At 37.4% G+C, this 15,541-nt stretch overlaps 1 protein-coding gene and 1 pseudogene across 2 annotated transcripts; both read left to right on the top strand.

Annotated features, from left to right (window-relative positions):
- The first annotated feature begins 941 nt into the window (after positions 1-941).
- Positions 942-1,785, top strand: LOC121967700 (annotated as a pseudogene).
- On the top strand, positions 1,443-5,038 carry LOC121967699 (14-3-3-like protein F). Of its 2 annotated transcripts, none has more exons than XM_042518089.1 (6): positions 1,443-1,776; positions 2,017-2,280; positions 2,378-2,922; positions 3,124-3,246; positions 4,122-4,238; positions 4,739-5,038. In XM_042518089.1, exons 3-6 carry the CDS (start codon positions 2,437-2,439, stop codon positions 4,751-4,753), a joined length of 741 nt encoding a protein of 246 aa, XP_042374023.1. In that variant the 5' UTR covers positions 1,443-1,776; positions 2,017-2,280; positions 2,378-2,436; the 3' UTR covers positions 4,754-5,038. The 2 variants fall into 2 exon arrangements, with proteins under 2 accessions (XP_042374023.1, XP_042374024.1); XM_042518090.1 differs by having other exon boundaries at positions 2,361-2,922.
- The last annotated feature ends 10,503 nt before the right edge of the window (positions 5,039-15,541 follow it).

Raw genomic sequence — 15,541 nt, 5'->3', positions numbered from 1 at the left:
TCGTACGATCCACTGCCTGACCATGCTGTCAACCATGCCGTCTGTCAATGGCACGGGCTCCCAGAAGGATATCGCAAGATCGTCCTTTTGTCTGTTACTGGGTCGAGCGAGTGAGCCGTTCGGCCAACCATCAGCCGTCTGGACACTATCGTTCTCGGGTCGAGCGGGATGGTCGCTCGGCCAACCTCCCACTGTCCGAATTCTGCTTTGAATGTAATATGCTCGGTCGTTGCTCCGCTTGGCTAGTTCCGAGGTTTGATGTAAGTCCGAGCGGGCTGGCCGCTTGGCGTGTGCCTCACCGACACTTCTCTTGAGCGTCAGAAGTTCGGTATGTGACCGAGCTATGATGATGTTGGATTGGACCTTCTCTATCCTGGTCGGACGAGTGGGTCGCGCGACTGACAGGTGATACAAGGGCGTTGATCGCCCTGACTTTGACCTTTGACCTTCACCGTGGCAATGACCCTCCACTGGATGGATCCCTCATCACCGTATCAATATATATTTAGAGAAAATTATAATATTAATAATTTTATTTTAATAAATAAATTTAATATATTTATAAATCTATCAATTTAATATCAAAATTTTTAATTTTTTATTTAAAAATTGATTTGTAAACTTAACAAAATATTTACGAATTAATGAATTAAATATTATTTATTTTAATGAGTCTTATTAAACGAGTTGAAGTAAACTTTTACCTAATAGAATTTTGAATAACTCATTTATACCCCTATCTCAAATACACGTAACAAATTATGCGTTCTTGTGATCATCGTCCAATACTGTGACTGTGAGATGGGAAAGGCCGGATTACTCCAGAACATTCTATCATGGTGCCTGTTGCTTCAGAAACAGCTACCCCACTGGCTCCTCTTCCTTCCCTGAAACCCTCGTACTCCTATTTAAACCCCACGTATCCGTTCTGTTCCGTTCTCGCACCGACCCAAACGCTAACTACGAATATCGCTTCTCTGTTGGTGATCGAGAATGGCCGGCTTCATAGCTCTCAGAAATGGCGTTGCTTCGAAGCTCGTGAAGAAGCTACCCATCGCCGTACCAGTTAGCCGCCTCATGCCCGCCCCCTTCGCTGCTGCTACCACTACTCGCTCCTTCAACGCCAGCGCTCTACTTCAGGTCGATGGCGACGATCGTGCCTTCGAACGCCGCTCCGACTCCGGCAACCGCTCTGATTTCCCTTCCTTCCAAGGTAGTCGTCAGCTCATTCCACGCCGCCCTGTTTTCTGCTTCTTTTTTTTACATTCGTCGCTTTTCATCTTATGATCTGCAGTCGGGGTTGATTAGTCTGCCTTTTATGTATCACAGATGTGTTTGACTTTGATCCGTTCAACTCGACGCGGAGCCTCAACCAACTACTGAACCTGATGAATCAGATCCAGATGCTGGACAACGTCCCGTTCTTTTCTGCTTCGGTGGGGCAGAGGGAAGCCGCCCGCGGGTTTCGCCGTGGGTGTGATGTCAGGGAGGACGAAGATGCTTTGCACCTGCGAATGGACATGACGGGGCTTGGGAAGGAGCGTGTGAGGGTGTGGCATGAGCAGAATACCCTAGTGATCCAGAGCGACGGGCGACGGAGAAAAAGAAAAGGTAGGGGAAGAGGAGACCACCGGACGGAGGTACAGCAGCCGCATCGTTCTGCCGCCAGAGTCTTTTAAGATGGATCAGATCAAGGCGGAGATGAAGAACGGCGTGCTCAAGGTGGTGGTGCCCAAGCCGAAGCCGGAAGAGGGGAAGGACGTTTTCCAAGTGAAGGTCGAGTGAGCTCACTACCCTTATGCTTGTTTCTGTCTCGGTTTTTTCAATGAGTAGTGCTTGGCTTCTAGCTGCTGCTAAATCATGGATGGCTGGTTTACATGCTCACCTCTGTTTCTGTCATAGTATGCAATTTCGATTGCTTCGACAAGATATTTGATAGTCCATATTATTACTAAGGTCATTTTGCTGCTTAATTGTGTCCTTTTAACATCGTTCATTTGCTCGTTGCTATTGCAGTCCTCTGTTACACAAACATTTGAGGTGGATCGCATAAGCAAAGCAAATTTTATGGACAGTGTGATGAAGCAAACCAAGAATTGAGTAAACCAACAAGGTCAAAGGGCCAAATAAAGAGTATAAAGTCAAGAATTGGCTCTTGATTAGCTTAGTCGTCTGATAATGCGATCCTCTTAATCAAATGGCATGTAATAAACATTGAATGGGTTCATGATAACTCAGCCTGTTGAACCGGGCCTCTTCTTCTGTCTAATAATATCACAGGTAAAGCAATGGGTTTGAATGTTACCTTCCACTAAAACGTTTAAATCTTACCATCAAACTCCTATAAATTACCCGCGTAGCCTCTTTCCTTCCGCAGCTTTTCTCTTTCCCCTTGCTTCCAAGAAGAAGGATCTTTCAATTCTCTCCGGCGAGGCGATGGCGGCAACGAGGGAGCAGTATTTGTACATGGCCAAGTTGGCGGAGCAAACGTATCGGTACGAGAATATGATGGATTATATGGAGAAGGTCGCTTTGGCGGCGACGGTGGAGGAGGAGCTCACGGGGGAGGAGCGCAGCCTCCTTTCGGTGGCTTACAAGAACGTCATCGACGCCCTTCGCAACGCCTTTGGTACCATCTCATCAGCCGAGCAGAGTCAGGAGAACCAAGGCAACAGCAACCGTCTCACCGGCATCAAAAGCTTTCGCGTACGAATCGAGACCGAGTTTTCATCAACCTGTGGACGCATCCTCGACTTCATCGAGACCACCCTCATACCGAAATCTCCCTGCAATGCCTCCAAGGTTTTGTACCTTAAGATGAAGGGCGATTACTACCGCTACCTGGCGGAGGTCAAGATTAATGGACATGAACAGCACAAGGACATCGTCGAGAAAGCTTTATCTTCCTACGAGATCGCTCAGGTTCTTATACTTCTTGTTCCAGTCCTCGATGTGCCTGATTTGACATCCGTTTGAATTCACGATTTGATTGTCTCGAACTACGAAACTACTTTTGATCTTGAATTAGCTATAATTGTTCATTCGAGATGGAAATTATCAAATTATTCCTAATAGGGCAAGGGTATAGGGATTCTTAATGATATAATTGATTGGTTCTGGCAGGAAGCTGCTCGGGCAGAATTCCCACCTACACATCCACTTCGGCTTGGTGTGGCACTAAATTTCTCGGTGTTCTACTACAAGATTCTATATTCTCCAGTAAAGGCTCATAGTATAGCCAAGCAGGTAAGCAACTAAGCTCTTTGGATGGACATCCTTGACTCTTATTTCGGTTCAGATGATCAGTGATTTGCGATTCATGTGTCCGTGCCTTTGAGTTTGTGGGGTTTCTTTATGGGGTTTCTTGATTCAATTTGACCTTGCTTCTGAGTTTGTTTCTTTATCAATGTATATTAGCATATCAGTTGGAATTGCCTTTATGGTGTAGCTCATACATTGTTAAAAATGTATGTAAATTTCGATAGCATTATCTCATCTAATTGTTCCGAAACATATAATTTCATTCTGGAGCAACACTAATTTCTTTAACAGAGTCCAAATAATTAGACGTAATCCTTTTGATCAACTCTCCTCAAACCATGATTGTTTTGTTTTTTCAGATTTAAACTCTTCTGTTTTTTGTCCTCGTGTCTCCTATTTCTCTCTGAAAAATTTCCATTATTTCTTAATGTTGTCCTTTTGTATTTTACTTTTTCAAGAGCAATAGCTGGCTTCTTTGTACTTGATTTCCAAACAAAATGCAGTAGCTTGGGTATTGCCATATTGAGCTTAGCGCTACCTTAGCCTTCGTCATAAGAGATATGGTGCATGTATTGCATACCACATCCAAGATGACATGGATTGTGCCTCTTATCTCACCTTTGTCAAACTATAGGCCAGTTAATTGCACTTTTTCTAGAACAGCAATCCATATCTTTTTTTTTCTTCAGCTTACTGAATTCAAGAATTTAAAGTTGCAGTTCCGAATTAGCATCCAGCTATTTATCATTTTCAGCCGGCTTTTCATTTCTCTGTTGATTTTTTCTCCATTTTTACACTTTGTTAGACTTGGTGTTTTGTTTTGGACTTTCTTAATATGGGCCCTCTTTTTCTATTACCAGGCATGTGATGAAGCAGATTCAGAGCAGGATACACTTCAAGATGATTCGTTCAAGGAGAGCGCTGAGATTATGCAGCGTCTGCGTGGGAACCTCGACATATGGACGTCAGACATGGAGGTAATATCTTAGTTTAAGCTAACATTTTAGTTTAAAGGGAAAAATTCTCCTATATTCCTTTGGGCTTTTAGTTATATACCATTGGAATGTATTCCAATTACATGTAGCTTAGCATTTTATGTTCTTGATTTTTGTTGTTAACTATGGAATGTGTATCATTATAAAATATACATGAACTTGAGCATATTGGTTCAGTGGTAACAATGTCTCTTAATGCGAAAGATTAATGTCTCTTAATGCGAAAGATTAATGCCCTTATACTCATTATTTATTAAACTGATATTTAGAATTTCAATTACTCCTATACATTTGTGTAAACAAATATGAGCAAACTTATTTTGCTGAAAAATCTAGCAACTAGGCTATATTTGATGATATTTGTAGAAAGTTTTGATACCATCGTTAGTAGTATGTTTTTACTTATTGGATCTAGTTGTGTGTTGTTGCTGTCAATGATGACTGATATATAAAAACCACCACCTTTGTTAAACTGTTTGCAGGAGGGGGGAAACTGAACAAGATCAGTGAAAGGATCAAACCTGATGCCGGAGTAGTACATTGATTTTAAAAATTAGCTGTTTGATTCGTAGAACACTGCTTTTTTGTTTTTTCAAAATGGAAACAAACTGAGTTGAAGAGATCGCATAGAATTCGGCAGTTTTAAAATCAGTATATGAAGTGGGGTTATGAACTCACCTCCTCGTGTTAAAGCTTTTTTACCTTCAGCTTGTTTTCTCTTCCTGCATTTGTAAGTTTGTATTGCACTTGTTTTCCTTTGTTAAATCTTTTTACCTTCAACATGAGTCAGTCTAGAACTGGTTTTTCACCTTCAAATTTATGTCTTTACTTCAACAGCTTACCAAGTAACGCACCCATCTCGAGTCATCTTCCCCTCCGCCAGTCAGTTCGACAGAATCACCCGTCCTGATTACCTCGATAGCTCTCCAAGCTTCCTTTGCAAAAAGATAATAAGAAAACTAGTGTTTCAATCCTTATGTCCTCAATCCTTTTAATCATACAGAATATCTATCATCTCATTACTGATTCAATCAGAAACCAAATTAAATCTACCAACAAGATAATCAATGATGAAGGTGATTACATCTATAAAATTCTTCTTAACCCCAAAAGATCAGATATCTTACTCAACGATCTACACTAACTGGTCCAGAATTCAAAGCACGGCTAGGATTTGAGCTTGTCTATGTTAATCATAATAGATCGACTTCCCAAATAAATGGATGCACTTATTATTCCACGCCATCGAGAAACTAGTTATGAGAAGTGGGGTCCTTGTAATGGGATGGCTTTGAAGCCTACTATCTTAATGCACCAAATGTTAGAATCTTATCTCATTTCATAAACACTTAGTGCAATGGAATCTTAATTCATAAAAACTTTATTTATCATTACAAGATAGGTCAAAGTGCTCGAAACCTAACACCAACAATCGTAACTAAAGTCCCTCTGATTGCATTGGGGATAGAACCACAGTTGAAGACAAAGTTTGAGTTTTTGGTAGTGAGCAAGCAAGTAAAGTAAACAAAAATTAATTGACAACTCTATTTATAGAGGGAAATGAGCATGCAAACGAGAATAAGAATGACTAGGTGGATAGTCCAAGGGTAGTAACAATGAAAAATATGAAGTATAATTTGTATCAAATTCCTTAAAATGACTTCATTGGTAGCAAAAGTTATAATATGTCACTCCAACGGTCCCACATGATCAGTCTCACAATCATCTATGAATAGGTAAATCAAAAAATTATAACTAATCAGTGCCCTTAAAATGACTTCATTGAATATTACAATGGAGGAATAACTAATGTGTTAAAATTACTAATTTTAATCATCACTTATAATCATAGGGTGAAGTTTGTTGAATCATGCACCGCCAATTACGGCAAGATTAGTACTCTTAAATCCAAAAGAATTCATTATTTTCAATCTTGAAAATGAAAGTTAAAAATTGTTTAACACTGTAACTATGATTATGATCTTATATTGTATCATAAATATATATTTTTTGCTATAATAAATATATATACTCTTAAAAATATTATAAATTATTTATATGATTAAAAATTAATGAAATAATAAAAATAAAAAAAAATAAATTTTACATCAATGCAAAGAAATTGAGAGATTATTATAAAATAAATAGTAGGAAATTAAAGATATTAATGAAAAAAATTAAAAAGAACGCAAGGATGAAGAATGAGACTATGTGAGTTAGAAAATGAGACTAAAAAAATAAAAATTTTCAATCTGACGATTCTTATTTGAGGATACCAACAGAAATACAATTCCATCAAAAAGATATTCCCGATAGATTGTTATTTTCATCGAGAATGAAGAATCCACCAATGGAAATAACCTTCCATCGGAAGGGAGGGGTTACCGACGGATTGTTATTGTCAACGGTAACCGCTGACAAACTCTAATTTTCCACATAATCACCAACGAAATTCAAATTCCATTGGTGATTCTTTGGAGGGTTAACGATGAAATTGGAATTCTGTCAGAATTCATTGACGGAATATTAATTCTATTGGAATTCACCGATGGAACATTAATTCCGTCGGTGATCCATAGTGAAAATCAAGGGCGCAGCCCCTATTTTCACTCACGCGCACATCTTCCCTAATCTCCCGAGTCACGCCGTCTCTCCAGCCCCATTGAAGATCTCCGATAAGATTTCTTCGCCCTAATATCTCCCTCTTCCCAATTCTAGTAATGGCTGGCGGCTTTATCGGTCGTTAGCAAGCCATTTTTTTCTTTGTCGGTCGCCAGCCACTGCTTTGACAACACGCGGCTAGTGGCTGGCACCTTGGCCGGTCACCAAAATGCGGTCGCCCGTTTGGTTGGCCTCCAGAATGTGGTCGGCTGCTTAGCGGCCATAGGTCGAGCGGCCGCTTGGCTGGGCCTGCAGTTTGGTCGGTCGTCGCTTGGGCAGTGGGCAACTGGTGGCCATGGCTGGCAGATTGGTCGGTTGCATTCGGTAGCTTGGCTGACTGCCAGCTCACAACCAGAAGCATGGCGGCTGTAGCTTGGCTAGCCACCAGCTGTTGGCAGTGAGCTTGGATGCGGCTAGTAGGTTAGCCATGGCTAGGAGGGTGGCCCCCCTCCAGCACGCGACAGACAACTTATCCGAGCACTAGCTTGGTCTTGCCGTGAATTTGTCCTAGCTTGTCATTCTTTATGATTAATTTTAGCTATTTTTTTTGTAGGTTACTGCATTTGCTGCTCTTCTCAGGCTAGACTACTCATTTTCAGGTGTAATTTATTAAACAGTACCTATATTAAGTTATTATTTACATCTATAGCATGAAATGATCATTTTGTTATTTTAGTGTTGGTATATTTACATCTAAGATAATTTTAGACCTCATTATCTTTGGTTAAAACATGAAACATAGTATAGTTTCTTATTTTGTGAAACTCATATACTTTGTAACAAATTATATGAAATTATTTTCTCATTAGTTGACAATGTCTATAAATAAAACTTGGATGTACAATCTGTTGGTCTTGGTGCGGACAACAAGAGGGGGTAAATTGTCCTAAAATTACAATTATACTCTTCTTGTTCTTTCGACTTGAGTTGGACAAACACTTAATAAATAAAAAGAAAATGTGTATAAATAAATACGAGGCTACTGAGATTTACCTGATTTACAACCGGAAAGGTTGTTAATCTAAAGCAATGTAAGCATTAGCAAAGTCTCCTTCGAGCAAGGTCGGAGGTGGAGAAACCTCGTACAACGTTTGAAAGCACAAAATGTAAATACGAAAAACAGAGTTGAAAATGAAGTACATAAAGTGTTGTGCTCGAATAAGAGAACAAGCTTTCCTTTTATAGCCCTCTGGTCAGATTTGACCGTTGGCTTATGTGGCAACTTAAGATTCCTGGAGTAGGTCTGGGCGCACTAACGATGCACACTATCTGCTTCGCAATGTCTCTTCAACGGCTTTAGGATAAACTTTTATCCTCACCCGGGCACCTAGATCAGTACAGGCGCTTGGAGTGTTGCGGATGTGGATTCTGAATGTCATCTGCAGCAACGACTCGTCGAGGCGCTTGGACAAGTCAACTTTGTGTTGACTTGTTCGACTTCTGCTCCAATCACTTGGGTAATTCTCCGGTCATCTAGAGTTGAGCTCACCCTGACCCAACTCCGGCCTTCTCTTCGAGTAGGCTTCCTTCTCGGTTTCTCGTCCCTCAGATCGTAGCGCGCGTCCTTCTCGCTCCACCAGTATACTCTTCTATAGCTTCTCGTTCCTCGGATGTACTGAGTCTGTCAACTCGCTTCCCGTGTCATCTTTCTCATCTACTGCTTTTTTCACTTGACTTTTGTATTCATAAGTTCCTGCACACTCAGATACAAGGCATTAAATAAGCAGAACCTAACTTAACCTGGTTGATCACATTCAAACCAACTCAGGATAATTATAATCTCCCCCTTTTTGATGTGTATCAACCCGGATTAAGATTAGGGTTAAACAAAAATATAAAAAATAATTGTAATTAAGTATGGGTGAAATATTACAATTAAGTACAAGTGAAATATTGTAATTAAGTACAAGTGAATTGCAATTTAAGAAAAACAAATACACATTTCCCTTTTTAACCCCTAACTTTCTCTCCTCATTTGATCACGTCAAAAAAATAGGGGTACATGCTAAAAAATTCTAAAACTTTTTCAGGGTTACTCAAATAATGACCAAGTTTGGGAAAAAAATTTAATAATTATTTTTTGAATATCCAAATTTCTAAAAATCAAAAACCAGATTTGTCAAAAATAATTAAAAAATTATTTTTAATCTTCTAGAAATTATGAAAAAAAAAATCACTGACAAAGATAATTATCCAGATTAGTGTTAAATTTTTCATGAGTAAATAATATTTATTTTAATTAAAATAAATCATTTGGATAGCATGTATTTTTGAAATAAAAATGCTTAAAAATAGAATTTTCATCTAAAAATCTGGCTGATTATTTCCAATGTTCAACATACAATGGTAATTAACTAAAAAATTAGTTTTTTTCAAAATTCATCTCCAAAAAAATTTTAAATTTTAACTTGTATTTTTTGATTAAAAATTCATAAAAAAATTATACTATCGTCGTCGAAAAATTTAAAAAAAAATCTAACAGAAAATAAATTTCATTATTAAAAAAAATTCAACCAAAAATATGAACAGTATGGATATATGAAATATTTAATTTTACTAAACAATAATAAGATTAAACTAAGTTTTTATTTTGGCATGCATAAAAATTAATTAAATCTAACTACATATGATATGATTTGGGTACCTAATATAAGTTTTTACATATTGAATTAATAAGACAATTTTTTGAAATATATTTTTTATCACTTTTCTAATTTAGCACTTGTAAAATCTAAAATATCAATGAAGTATTTGAAAATTTCTAAAATTCTAAACATTTGAACATACATAATTCTTTTCTAATGTTTTTATTTATTCCTTTAATTTTTATTTTCAATTTTGAGTTTATCAAAATTTTCTAAAGGAGATATATTAGCTAAAGTAGTTCTTAAGTCTAAATTTTCTCTTTTTAACTGTATGCATTTCATCCTTAGCTTGCATAATGATCTAGAAAGCTTTTGTATACCTTCATATAGCTGATTATGAGGTAGAAGGCGTACCGCACTTATCAAGTCATCCTCATAATTCGATGCTCTCCCTTTATCGCTGTTTTCTTCTGACGTTTCTCCCCCTTCATCTATGTTTATATCTGAGTTACTTTAATTTCGTCATCTTTCTGGTGATCCGCAATTAGTGTTAGTCTGGCTTACTCTTCCAGTTCGGACTTGGATGACGACTCGTCCCATGTTGCTCAAAGGTTCTTGTGCTTGATTTTATTTTGCCCTTTATCCTTTTCTTTTGGTTTATTCTTTTGTTTAGGGTAGTTGTCTTTGATGTGCTATTCTTCTTAATAGTTATAGTATTGAACCTTTCTTCTTCTCCTTACTAGTTTTTTTTTTTGCTTGAGACTTACTAAACTTGTTAATTTTAAAGAACTTAGAAATTTTTCTTACCATGAATGCTTCTGCGTCTTCGTCGAGAGATAATTCTGAGTCTAGTTCATCCTTTTTGCCTTGTAGTGCTAGGTTCTGGTTTGTCTTCATTTCTTTTGTAACTCATACACATCTAAACTCGTGTAATTCGAAAGTCGAGAATAGTTCTTCTAGAGTACTTACCTCCAAGTCCTTAGAGATGTAGTATGCATCTACTAAGGTTGACCACTCTTGTGTTCTCGGAAAGACGTTGAGTGCGTATCGGATTGAGTCTCAATTCGTTATCGATTATCAAAGGTTGTTGAGTTGGGTGATCAGTTCCTTGATCTTCATATGGAGTTGAGTCACCTTCTCTCCCTTGTTCATTCGGATATTTATTAGCTAATTTCGGATGTCCCGTCTCACTAGCTTGGCTTCCAAGGTGTCTTCCTGGAGCTCTAGGAATTTCTCCCAAAGATCTTTTAGGGGGTTGTAGGTGCCGATTTGGTTGACTTCTTAAGATGGCAGTACGATTAACAAATGGAATTCTACTTTGTTATTGGCTATAAAGTTAGCCTGCTACTTTTTGTTCCAGAGGTGTTCCTTTTTTTGTTCTCCATTTTCATCTCTGGACTTCAAAATCATTTTTTAAGTTAGAAATATGTCCAAATCAGTTTTAAAGTATGCCTCTAATTTGTGCTTCCAAAATGCAAATTCTCCTTCAAACTTGGGTGGTTGAATGTGTTGGTACAATTTACACTAATGATCAAACTCAAGTTTTAATGAATAACAAGTTTAATAAAGTTAGAGTGTTTGTGATCTAATTGTTTTGCCAAATGTACAGGAGTTGACGGATTTGGAGGACTTGAGACTAGACTGAAATCCAACTAAGTTCACGACACCCGATAGCTGGTGCGAAGTCCAGATAGGTCAATGAGTGACCCGATATCTGGCAGAAAGTCCAATTGGGTCTGCGGGACCTGACAATCAACTGAAATCCAATTGGATCTACGGGTCTGATAACTGACGGAAAGACCTGATGGGTCAAAGGCAAGTTAAGCGACTACAGTTGGTAAGTGAGATAAGTCACTGAGGAGGGAGATCCAGTGAGGACGCATTCCCGGTTGAGAGAACAGTAGGCGTTGATCTAGCTTAGATCCATTTGGGAAACCTAAACTGAGACTGTGACTAGATCCTAGTTTTGGGGAGATAGGATCTAATTAATACTACTATCTTATTGTGATAACTTTCTTTTGCATGATAAACATATTTTTGTTACATGAACTAACTCTTTTTTGTAAGAAAGAGAAGTGTAAAAAGAGGTCTCCAAGTGCCCGGAAGGGATCCGGGGGCCCGAACAAGTTTCAACCAGGCGGGTGCCTAGCTAGGCACCTAGGCAGTCCGGGCGCTTGAAGTTGGTCCAAGCGCTCGGACCAGAAAAACTCATCCAGAAGCTGAGTTGGAGCGTGTCGACTGGCCGAGCCCACATCAACGGTCCAGGCACCCAGAGGGGGTACGGGCGCCCGGAGGTGGATAAATTTGAGGACGAAGTTTCGACGAGAGGTTGCCACGTCAGCACATTCCAAGCACCCAGGAGAGGATCTAAGCACCTGAACGTGGCTATATAAAAAGGCTTCGACTAGCAGCTCAAAAATAACATCTACTACAACTTTCATTCTTGTGCACTACTTCAAAGAAACTCCTACGATGTTGTAACACTCCACTGACAACCGGACATCAATCTCTATTTAGTTTTCTCTATTATTGGTAACCTTTCATTATAATTCTTGTACTTCATTTATGTAACATTTTGAATTATTAGTGGATTGCCCAGTGAAAGCACTCAATGAGTGCGGGCCTTGGTGTAGGAGTCGTCGAAGGCTTCGAACTAAGTAAAAAACTACTTATGTTAGCGCTTGTCTTTTTCTTTCTCACTACTTTCCCCTTAGCTTTATTTCTGTTGCGTATTCTTGATTTCTAAAAAAGCGATGAACGCTATTCCCCCCCCCCCCCCCCCCGTCTTAATGATCCAACAAGTAGTATCAGAGCCAGGTTGGCTCTGAATTGGTACAACCACCAATTAAGTAGGGGTGACTTTCAAACTTTCTTTTAATTTTTCTTTTCAATTTTGAGTTTTCGATATAGTGCAAATTGGTACAATTATCTTTTTTGATAAGTCTTCTCGTCACTTTTTGCAATATCTTGAATTGGTGTAATACCAATCAAGTCTTTCTTTTCTCCCATACTACTTACCTCAAGACCAAGTATTGGCAATATTTCTAAGTTTCTCTTTTAGAAATTAATGGTCCAGAACGAGGGATACAGCACCGTTCCCCCCCCCCCCCCCCCCCCCTCTTCAATGAGGATGACTTCCCATATTGAAAGAAGATGATGGCAGTGTACTTGAAGACAGACTTTGAGCAATGGTTCAACATCTACAAAGGATACAAGCCTTTGATCGACAACAACATCGGAATTCCGGTGGACCCAGAAAATTAGAATTCGGAGATGAAAAAGAAGGCACAAACTGACTTCAAGGCATTGAACACGATCCAGTGCGGACTCACGAAGGAGGATCTAAACCACATCGGTCCACATGAAAATGCAAAGGAACTTTGGGATAAACTCATCGAGTTACACGAAGGAACAAATGATGCAAAGGAAGGAGAAAAGGTGACTTGGGATGAGGCGTCTTCCGAAGAATCGGACATCGAAGATCTAAAGCATCACAACTACCTCGCATTGATGGCATCCGGACCAGAATCCGAAAATGAGGCGGATCAAGATGACAAGTCCAAATACGAGTCAAGCTACGAGTCCGTACTCATTTTTGATAGTTCCGATAAGGTACAATCAATTTTAACTACAAAATTCTTTAAAATTATTGTCTATCTTAATAAATAATTAATTAAATCTAAAAAATAAAATAACACACTCCTTAAGGAAAATCAACACTTTAAGGAACAACTTAACTCCCAAACCGAAAACACTAACCCAACTCAAGTCGAAAGACTTGAAAAAGAAAACTCTAAATTGAAAACTAAAGTAACTAATCTAAAAGAATTGTTAAAAAAAATTCACAACCAGATCTAAGTATCTAGATATGATACTTGGATGTCAACGAGCTGTATATAATAAATCCGGACTCGGATACAAGTCCAGCTAAACAAAAAAAATATTTATATCACTTATGAGCCAAAATAAGAAACTAACTAAAGCGTGAGTTCTGAAAGCTTGTCTAACTGAGCAAGTAGGATTCAATCAATTTTATGCACCTAAAAATGAAATTCATGACCTAAAACCAAATCCATCTACACCTATTAATTCAAACTCAAACCTAAAATATAAAATGAAATCAAACAAATCAAACTCAAATTGAAAAGCTAAATTTAAATCAAATAACTATAAATTTAATTTAAACTCAAATTACAATGAAATTTATTATAACTATAAAATAAATCGACACAAACCTAAAACCTAAATTCAAAATTTTATAATTCAAGGGAGGCTCCAAATTAGTTGGCACCTCCAAAATAATAATTTACATGACTGGGTAATTAGGACTAGGTTAAATAGGGATAAAAATTTAACTTGAAATAATACTGAAAAAAATCTTGGATGATAGTAGGTTAGGGAAGCTCTATCTATGTATGTCTAGGAAGATATAACTTCGACCTAGTACATTTGATTTAATGGAACTAATTGAAACTATCCCTTACTAATCCTACTGGTTACGCCAAAGTTTTGTACTAAGTTCAGTGGACATGACTATTTAAAATTTTTTAAATGTGTGATTACTCTAATGATGTCCAAGTGACTCACCACAACTTAGACGTTTATCCAAAGAATAATTACTTGTTGAACCCAAAGTTAAACTTGATTCTAACACAAGTTAAACCAAACCCTAAAATTCAACTTAACTCATCTCACAAAATTATAGGATTCTCTTGATTAAAAATATAGATTGGGTGAGACAAATAAGGATAAATTTAAATTAAATTTAAATTTAAATTTAAATTCAAATTCAAATTTAAATTAAATTAAAACAACAACAACAACAACCAAGCATTTTCCCACTAGGTGGGGTCAGCTAAATTAAAATTAAAAACAAAAGGTAAGTTAACACGTATGCTAAATTTATTACTCCTATTTTTTGTAGGAATCTAAATGGATAGTGGATAGTGGGTGCTCCCGACACATGACCGAGGATCAAATAATGTTCACAAACCTGACATTCAAAATACTAGGAACAGTTGCCTTAAGAAATAATGACAAACTTAAGGTAATTAGAATAGGTAACATTGAATTAAAATCTAATTTCATTATTCATAAAGTACTACTTATTGAAAATTTTAAATTCAACTTGCTCAATGTTAGTTAATTATGTGATTCAGAGTATAAGGTTAGGTTTACATCCACTGAATGTTTAATTAAACATATGAAAGACCCCACAATAAAATTAAAAAGATTTAGGAATAATAATATTTACATAATTAGCTTAGCCAGCTCCTCACTTAAATGTCACTTCACACAAAAGGAGGAAATCTGGTTATGGCATAGAAGACTATCTCACACTCATTTTAGAAATATACCAAACTAAATGGCTTAGTTAGAGGATTACCAAAACTACCTAACTTAGACTCAACAATTTATAATGCTTGTCAACAAGAAAAACATACCAAACCAACCCACAAACCAACTAATCAAACTCAAACCAATTCAACACTTGAATTATTACACTTAGATTTATTTGACTTACATGGGATTAAATATATTAATGAAAATTTAAACTGTCTAATTATAATTGATGATTACTCAAGATTAACTTGGTTAAGTTTTTAAAATAATAAAGATGAAACATTTAAAATATTTAGTGATTTTTGTAAACAAATTGAAAACAAAAAAGACTAAAAAATCAAAAGAATTAGGAGTGACAACGGTAGGGAATTTAAAAATCATAGGTTTATTAAATTCTGCGTAGATACCCATCAAGAATTCTCATGTCCTAATATACCTCAACAAAATTCTTAGTAGTTGACGTCATGCCCTCGGATGAGCATCCTTTCATAGTAGCTGACGTCATCTAAATTTCTTGAAGACCGTGCAAATCTCTAATCATTATGGTTGAGCATGCGGCCATACCTTTTAATTAAGCCTCATTAATATCTTCCGCTAGCTGAACGTCATGTGTCTCACTTTCTGCTGCCACACGTTTAACGTGATAAGCGGATATCTACTGGTGATGTGACAGGCACCTTTTAAAATTCTATGGCC

The sequence above is a fragment of the Zingiber officinale genome, chromosome 3B (assembly GCF_018446385.1).
Source record: "Zingiber officinale cultivar Zhangliang chromosome 3B, Zo_v1.1, whole genome shotgun sequence".
NCBI lineage: Eukaryota > Viridiplantae > Streptophyta > Magnoliopsida > Zingiberales > Zingiberaceae > Zingiber > Zingiber officinale.
Note: the sequence above shows the minus strand (reverse complement) of the source record. Positions and strands in the feature narration are given on the sequence as shown.